Here is an 8,686-nt window from a genome sequence, read left to right as displayed (position 1 = left end):
AGATTTGAGCATTTCTTGTTCTGCGGGATAGTATGCATTCAGGCGCACGACACTGTCGCCATCTAGGGACAGATCGGGTACCTTATGTCGTGCGGAACAGTATACCTTCAGGCGCAAGACTGCTGCCAGCTAGGAAGAAGTTCGAGTGCTAGGATATGTTCTGCAGGATAGTATACCTCCGAACGGGACAGTACATCTGCTGTCATCTATGAGCAGGGACGGGAACGGGACTTTGTTCCTCTAATTCTCAACGCATAATTTCTTACCTCTGCCCAAGATTCTTCAAGATACCTCTGTCCTCTCATTGAGCGATAAAGTGACACAATAGAGGCTCCCTTCACCACTCACTGGCTTCACCAGTACTTGCGAGGGACAGGCTATTTATCTATTAAGTACGGCTGATCAGTGAACATCTTGTTCGCTTAGACCCCTATCTTAACCCGCGCGGGGCTGGGGGGGGGGTAAATTTTACCCCCCTCGCGAATATTTGCAATATCACAAAAACGCCGGCGCGCAGCGCCGCCAAACTTTCAGTACCTTTCCTTACATCAATTTGACACGTTCCCTGAAAATTTGAGCGAAATCCGTCGGAAAATTTTTGAGAAATTGACGTTTTAGTGACGTCATGTTCGCCATTTTCGCCTAAAAAACGGCAAAAGTTCAAACGCCGCTACCATCTTCATTTTTAAAGGAATTAAGACGTAAGAAAAAAGGATATACGTAATTCTACTTTGTCTATCAAATGGCTATCTCGGTTTTTTTGAAAATTTTGGATTTTGGCCCAAATTTTTTCAAAAAATGGACTTTTTTTGGGAAAATAACTATAAAATCCAAAATTTTGAGTGTATCGAAAAAAACGGAATATATGTCAGAGAAGTGGTCTATGTGCACCTACATACCAAGTTTTAGAAGAATCGGTTCAAAAATGTGGGAGTTATTCAAAATTGTATGACGTCACGACACACAAATTTTTTGAAAAATGACCTTTTTGGAAGTTCTAGACCTCGTACGGAAACAAAAATAGCACCATTCGATTCGCCGTGAAAAACTGCATCAGATACACACCTTTCTAGGCCTTAACAACCAACTTCAAAATTTGACCTCACTTGACCTGACCTTGACCTGACCTCGACCTGAAATTCATCCAGAGGTGGTCCATATCACTTATTGAGTGTGCCTATTGAATTCTATGAGTAAAATGACCCATAAAACATGTGTTGCACATGCCCTTTCTATATTTTGTTTTTGGTGACCTGACCTGACCTGACCTGACCTTGACCTTGACCTCTGAATGATATTGTATGCAACGAATATGGTCTTGGTAGCCTAAGAACACGTTTTGGGCGATCAGTCTCAGTCCATGACTCCATTCTTCGGCAACTACGGTGCAAGGCCGATACGGTAGGAACTTGCAATTTGTACCCTTGACCTGACCTTGACCTTGACCTCAAACTTAAAATTAAGTACATGTTTTTAGTTGTTCGTGATGAGATCTTTCGATTGGCGTTTGAATTTTCCAAATCGGACCATTAGTTCGGGAGATAACAGGGGGGGGGGGTAAAATTTACCCCCCCCCCCCCCAGCCCCGCGCGTTCGGCTGGAGACCCCAGCCCCGCGCGGGTTAAGCAACAACTGATAAAAAACAACGGAATGTTATAAAGTATTGAAAAAAGAGGAGTTACAAAGTAACTGCAATAATAGGTTGGATTACCATATCGATTGCTACCTCTCGCCATTCGAAGATTGCTGGAAAAACAACTGAATCAACCAGGACAGTGGAATCACACCGTTCCCTTTGACCTACCGATCCCAAATTTCCCGATGAAAACCCAACGAGCCATCATCGTATGCACGTTATTCCTGCACTACTTCTAAACAAGCTTTTTAATTTGTATTGCATCACCTTTCATTTTACAGCGAATGTTACGAATAAATTAGGCACATTGTCGCGTGGCCTAACCACCGACAAGTGGCATCGTCGATTTGTCGCCGTCGGGGGACACTTGATTGGCCGGCACCGGTCGGCGGCGCGTCGATCGGCCGACCGCCGCCGCCGCGGCGCGCGCGCGCGCGCTCTCCGATTCGTTGCTATCATTTGAACACGAGTGTACGATCACAGGGCGGCCCGGCGGCCCGGCGGCGCCCGCAGTCACTCTCTCTCGCTCTGCCAGTCTGTCCGTCTGTCTGTGCGCGTCACTCTCTGTGCCGGCCGGCGGCCGCGCGCACACCGCCGGCGCGACAATAGCGAGAAGGCAGCACACAGTCTATACAAAATTAGTACATAACGAGGAGGCGTTAGCTGTAGAAAACAGGCCACACAGCGGCGCTGGGCGGCCGCCGATATCACACTGGCCGGCCGGCCGGCCGGGCGGCGCTCACACCTCGTCAGGGCCCAGCTGGTCGGTGGCGGCCGGCACCTCCAGCCGGGCGGGACCGGCCGGCGCCGCGCCGCCGCCCGTCGCCGACTCGCCGTTGGCCGCCAGGCGCGCCTCCAGCTTCTGGATTTTGTCGTCATGTTTGACGATGACCGCCTTCATCTTGCGCATCTCCATCAGCATGTCATCGAACCGCTTCTCCTGTGGGGACGGAAGGACAGTGTGAGACTGACGACTCTTCTCCCGGAGCGCGGCGAGCGGCATCGCACACACGCCAAACAGCTCTAAGCAGCACAGTTTGTTTAACAGATTCCAAGCCCATTGCCACATAGAACCGCTGAATCAGAATGGACAGCCAAATCTCAATAATACACAATATAGTTATATGATGCAGCCCGACTGTACTAGCTATAAACGAACTGTCACTGAATTAACCGTCTAAACAAATTCCTCTTCATCAATAAATCGATAAAGAGAGGTCAGTGTCTACAGCTGCTGAGTGTCTGACAGTGTCACGGCCGCTGTCCAGCAACACGATTCGTGGCACGCCGTCTCCGCCGCTACCCGGCCGGTGACGTTAAGGACAGAGCGGGGATACAGACGGTACGAGACACTCACGTAGGCCTTGGTGGCGGTGGCGACGGCCTCGTCGACGCGCTCTTTGACAGCCTCCTCGGAAAGGCCGGCCGACTCGCCGTCCGCCGCCTCGGGCGCTCCCGTCTTCATCTGCGACGCCGTCCGCTTCTTGTCCAGCACGTTCGACTTCTTGACCACCTTCTTCAGCTCCTTCCTCGGCGTGGAGAAGACGGGACCGTCTGTTGGGGAGAACAGGGATGTTAGCAGTGTCAGCCACTCGCAGCTCGCTCCAGTACACAGTAAAACCGGTCGGATCTAGCATAAAACAAGTCAACTTTATCAGGCTAGGGTTCCTTTCGTAAGTTACATGACCTTCCATCTTAAAAAAAACGGAAGATACCATAACGGCCTACCCTGTTCAGGGACGCACATCAGACCCGTCGTGAATACTGGGTTTTTAACGTTCCAGCCCGTCCCTACCGAGTGTTGGTCCCTGCTGACAGTGTGCCTGTCCCACCTTGCAGAGCGCTTTATCAATAAACCCGCTCACCCTTCCCAGGATAAATCCTCCCAGTTATGAGCGTCCGTACTGCTGCTCTGAACGGATGTGACTGCTGGTATACTGACCTTTCAGTGAGATGAGGATAGGGTCGGCATCGGAGCCTTCCATCCACTCCTCTGCAGTGATGGCCGGTGTGTCGCCCACTGTGTCCGGGTATAGGTCCTCTTGGAACAGCTCAGACTGCCGGGCGGGGCGGAGGAAGGGGTCACTAACAGCTAACGATTCAGTCACTCAATCAAAGCTCAGACTGACCGGCGGGTTGGGGGAGGGGATCACTCATGTGAGTGATCAGTCACAGCTCAGACGTCCCGACGGAGAGAATAAGATCACAGATCTGCCACAGCACAGTCACAGATCAATCACAGTGCAGACTGCCCGGCGGCGGGAGAAGAGTTCACAGATCTGTTACAGATCCGACTGCCGCCTGCAGGTCACAGCTGATTGTCCATGGTCGCAGGTCAGACTGCCGCTTACAGGCCAAAACACAAAATCTGAGCACAGCCGGTCGACAAACAAAACGGAGACGGCGGAATCAAATTTCAGGCGAGTAAAAATAATATGGTCAGTCAGAATAAATAACGGTCGCACGATGCCACCGGGTGAATACCAATATTAACTGAGAGGTGCCGGCGCGGGCCCCAGAGCCCCTCTGTGCCGACTGCGACCACCGCCGTCACGACCCAGCGAGACTCGGGGTTCGGTCGCAGCGCAGTGCTACCGTCGGCCGCCGGTTTAATCGATAGGCCAGAGTCCCTCGTCGCCAGCGCCGCTCGGCCAGCCACGCAGGGATTCACGGCGACAGGACCCACTGCAGTCGGCGGGTCCGACAAGGACAATCGGGAACAGCCCACTCTCCGTAATGAGCCACGTGTTAAAAGGGGGCCCAACTGCGGGGGCTTTTTCATGCTCATCATTATGCACTTCAGCGACAGATGCTTGGAAAAATGAAAAATGACTGAGAGGAATTATAATCCCTACAGCTGTCCTCAATGATCGTTGCTCCAGTTACATATAAAATTCCCCGCGAGGCTATGTTACATGAGGCTGGCCGAATGAATTGACCGCTTTGTCAAACTGAGAAACATTGCCAAGAGACGGTAGAGCGTTTGGATGGGCGGTGATACCACACGAGCTAACTACGCGGCTGGCCATCGGCCGTCGACCAGCCGAGAGGGCTTCTCTTACCCCTCGCCCGCACATGCCATTTTCCCATCCTAGAAGGCACATGGGGGGGGGGGGGGTTGCCACCCCCCCGCGCCATTTCGTTCCTGTTGGAGATAGAGCTTAGCGGTAAAGACCAAAAAGATTCTTTGGGAAGAGACGAATCCAATGATACCCAGTTTTACCTTCTCAGGTCAGTCATTGACCTTCCAGGTCAGGTCAAACTAAAAAATGTTGCTGTTTTGGGTCACCGTTGGATATCAAGTGTGCTGCTTATCAAATACCGATGACGATGCTGTTTTCTGGTGCCAAGCCAGCTAGAACCTCTTTGTCACACTACCCGACCAGAATTTTGCTGCTGAGGTCATTTCAGGTCAAGTTAGGTCAAGGTCAATTATATGTGTTTGTATGTCTGTGTGTGTCTGTGTGTATACTGATGTGTGCACCGATTGTGTTTGGGTCCATATTACATGAAATCATGATCTGAGAAGCTTTTACCAAAAATGCAGTCAAAAAAAACTTCAAAAAAGTAAATTCAGCTTGCCTAAAACGCAATTATCTTAGATGACCTAGGTTGACCTTGACCCTGACCTTGACCCCTGTACATCGTCGAACAACATGTTCCATGATAGGTGGGAGGTAAGACTGGCAAAAAAGGCCGAAATCAGGGTGTCAAAAGCTCATAAAGCCCATGGCAAACGCAATATGTTGAGAATTGGCCATTTGGGTCATGACATGACCTGACAAACAAGGTCATATCTCCGAAACCAAAAATCACAGAAACTTGAAATTTTCAGTGGACATCAAGAAAGGATAGAGGAGCAACTATACGAAAAATCAGCCTTCTAGCTCTAAAAATGTTGAGTGCAGAGCAGAAAGACTACCTGGGGGGTGGCAACCCCCCCCCCCCCCATGTGCGGGCGAGGGTTAAGCTTCTCTTACCTTCCGCGGCACGACGAACGGATGTACGGCCACGAAGCCGTTGTTGTTGACCCGGTAAAACCTGGTGATCTCACACGCCTGCACGTCGCAGCCACGCTTCGGCATCATACCTGCGAGAGAGAGAGAGAGAGAGAGAGAGAGAGAGAGAGAGAGAGAGAGAGAGAGAGAGAGAGAGAGAGAGAGAGAGAGAGAGAGAGAGAGAGAGAGCAGGCGTGAGTGGTGAAACAGGTCATACCTGCGAGAGAGCGGGGGTCAGTGGGTGAGCGGCGCGACCCACTTATCATACCTGCGACAAAGTGAACGTGAGGTGAGCCACATATGGAATGGGGGCGCACCACCCGTAGGGCGTAGGCCACATAAAAGACAGACAGCTTATAATTAATATAATTTGATCGGATTCATAGCCGAAGATGTGACTACAGAGAACAACTGAACAGCAATGAACATCACTGGTGCCTGGCGGTAACCACCTATTCATATAATTAGATGGGCTTCCAATAGCCAAATGTACTTAGCATGCCTACATCAGCTGTAAGCATAGCGCGTATCCGTCAAGATACTGGCGCCATTCGAATATTTCTAGCGATATGAACGACCAGATGAGGCCGCGATGGGGAAGGCGAAGCCACTAACCGATGGCCCGCTGGGGGTCCGACGTCTGGAACGTGTTGATGTAGTGCACGAACGGCGGCTCCGGGGTGATCTCAAAGTAACGGATCACACTGTCACCCTGCCGGCGGAGAGGGGGAGACCGTCAGTCACACGAGACGCATAACAAGGATATTTAACATTTCAACATCAGTGTTTCGGCAGGTTTTAACCAATACTCTGCGCTGTCAAACGATTGATGCAGCTCCAGCTTATTGCTCATCACAACCACAAGGCAGCTATCAGGGTATATTGACTTCAGCTATAGCGGGATGCGCTATCAGAGGTTGGTGTGTTTACCACCAACTCTTAAGCCCTTAACACCAACGGTTCTTCTAAAGGCCGCCCCACACTGGACCTCGCATGCGGGTTACGAGTTTTTGGGTTTTCGTGTTTCTTCAAAATTAAATAACACAATCTAAGCTGAGTGACCCTCACTACCATATAACAAGCGAGTCTGCATGTTTTTAGCTTGCGAGCCACCATGCATCGCATTCCAAAAGTTGATATTGAGTCAACTTTCGATTTTCCTCGCTGCGAGGTCTGCGAGGTCTGCGAGTTCTACGAGGTTTGCGGGTTTTTCGTTGGAGTCGAATTTTGGTTCGCTGCGCTGGTACTGCGACTATATGTAATGTTCTGAATGTGTACCGGCTTCACTGCATTCATGAAGCTACCATAAGGGAACGGTCTTATCACTCTATGAATTAGTATTATGTCCGCAAACTCAAAGCCCGCAAACTCGCAACCCGCATGCGAGGTCCAGTGTGGGGCGGCCTTAACAAAGTCCGACTAACGACCGGTGCGGTTCCACTGTTCGCCACAGACAGGTCGGCAAGGTGGTCCTGAGTCATGTCAGAAGCTGACCTTCACCTTCAGTCAGTGTCAGCATCCAAAATCCATTAAAACAACGTAAACTGCCATATCGATTGACAAGTCGACCTTTTACCAGTTATCCACGGATGTACTGGGTCAAATCTAGGGCACACTTTGAGACGGCAGTGACTCAATGTTTTCACCGCCCACCGAGCGGGTCGGGCGATATCGACACTACCGTTTATACTGCTGACGCCAGGTGGCACTATCGCCTCCATTCGTCTGTTCCCAATCGTGTGGTCATACAGGGATAGAGCTCTGACAGGGTTTTCAAAAGCTGAGAGGCTACCGACGGCAGCGAGCTCAGTCAGAGGCTATCAGCGCCGACCAGTGAGTGTGCCACAGGCCATGACCTGCTGACCTGGTTCGTAAACCAGCGTTATCACCGACCAAAGGGCTCCCAGCCAGACGGGTCGGCCAGGCCGCCCCGAAATAGAGTCCCGCCGGCTCCGGGCCGGGCAGACCGACATACGTCCGACGCGATATCACGGCCCGGACGCAGAGGCGCTCCAGGACCGTCAGCAGCCGAGCGGAGACGAACAGGTTTCAGTAAATTTGAACCGGCCTTTTTTGACGTGCATAAAGGCACTAGATAATAATTGCCCCATCAAAATAAGCCAGCAATGCAGGCTATAAGCTGAATCAGGCAGGGCAAGTCTTGTTCCTTCATTTTCAACGAAGGAAGACTACCGTTTGCCTTGACATTTCCTTTACATTTTCCACGGATGAGGGGTAGGCTTGTCTCTTCATTTTCTTTACAGGTAGGATAACTGCCAGTAAATATATAAATCTTATACGAAAGAAGCCCATGTAAACAGTCAAGAAAGGGGTGTCATGTATGACACTGCATTTTCAGTGACCATATGATGTCCCAGAGCGATCGAGCTACCGCGTGTCGCAGTCGTACCTTTCCGCAGAGGTAGACGAGGTTGGTGTCGGGGTCGTACAGCGGGAACATGACGCCGTTGCTCGTGTCCAGCTCGGTCATCACGATCGGGTCGTTGAGGTGGCCGGGCGCCCGCAGAGAGTACTGCCGCTCCGACATCTTGCTGAAGCCAGTGGTGAACACCAGGCCGTTCTTCATGAAGATGGCCCGCGAGCCCTTGCTGCCTTCGTGCGAGGTGGCCTCCTGTGAAACGAGACGGCATCGGTTAGGTCCAGCGTGCAGAGACGTTAAGGGCCAGTCAGGTTCGGGACGTAGGATCGTGGCAGGTCATGTGAGGTCAACATGAGGTCAGGTTCGCTTTGAAGGACAAAGTAGGTGTGCATTAATATATTATACTCGTTTGTTATACTCGAGGCGTAAGCAACGTCCCAGACGGGGTATTGACATTTACTTGTGCCTGCGCGTGCGACTGTGTACGAGGGCGCGAAAATAAAGCACGTTTGTACGTCTGGGTATGTAAGAGCCCGTGTGTGACGCTACATGAGCCTCCCCCTCCCCCCCCCCCCCCCCACCTGCACACACCCAGTCATAAAGTCATGCCGCGCGTGTGACGTGGCAGCGGCATCAAACGTCTTATCGCCCGACCGACTTAGGACCGTGTTC

The 8,686-nt window shown here is 51.3% G+C and overlaps 1 protein-coding gene across 5 annotated transcripts in view; it reads right to left on the bottom strand.

The window, feature by feature from the left end:
• Window positions 1-1,869: 1,869 nt before the first annotated feature.
• The window catches only part of LOC122387739 (coronin-1C-like), a 28,972-nt gene continuing 22,155 nt past the window's right edge, over window positions 1,870-8,686 (bottom strand). For all 5 annotated transcript variants that reach the window (XM_043378175.1, XM_043378174.1, XM_043378172.1 and 2 more), the window contains exons 5-10: window positions 8,045-8,266; window positions 6,250-6,346; window positions 5,617-5,726; window positions 3,579-3,693; window positions 2,994-3,190; window positions 1,870-2,576 (exon numbers count right to left, since the gene is read on the bottom strand). In XM_043378175.1, the coding sequence (XP_043234110.1) occupies window positions 2,376-2,576; window positions 2,994-3,190; window positions 3,579-3,693; window positions 5,617-5,726; window positions 6,250-6,346; window positions 8,045-8,266 (942 nt within the window). In that variant the 3' untranslated portion in view covers window positions 1,870-2,375. The remainder of the gene's footprint in view (window positions 2,577-2,993; window positions 3,191-3,578; window positions 3,694-5,616; window positions 5,727-6,249; window positions 6,347-8,044; window positions 8,267-8,686) is intronic.

The sequence above is a fragment of the Amphibalanus amphitrite genome, unplaced genomic scaffold, assembly GCF_019059575.1.
Source record: "Amphibalanus amphitrite isolate SeventyFive unplaced genomic scaffold, NRLGWU_Aamphi_draft 000296F_arrow, whole genome shotgun sequence".
Lineage (NCBI taxonomy): Eukaryota > Metazoa > Arthropoda > Thecostraca > Balanomorpha > Balanidae > Amphibalanus > Amphibalanus amphitrite.
The sequence above is the reverse complement of the archived record's forward strand: the minus strand, read 5'-3'. Positions and strand labels throughout refer to the sequence as shown.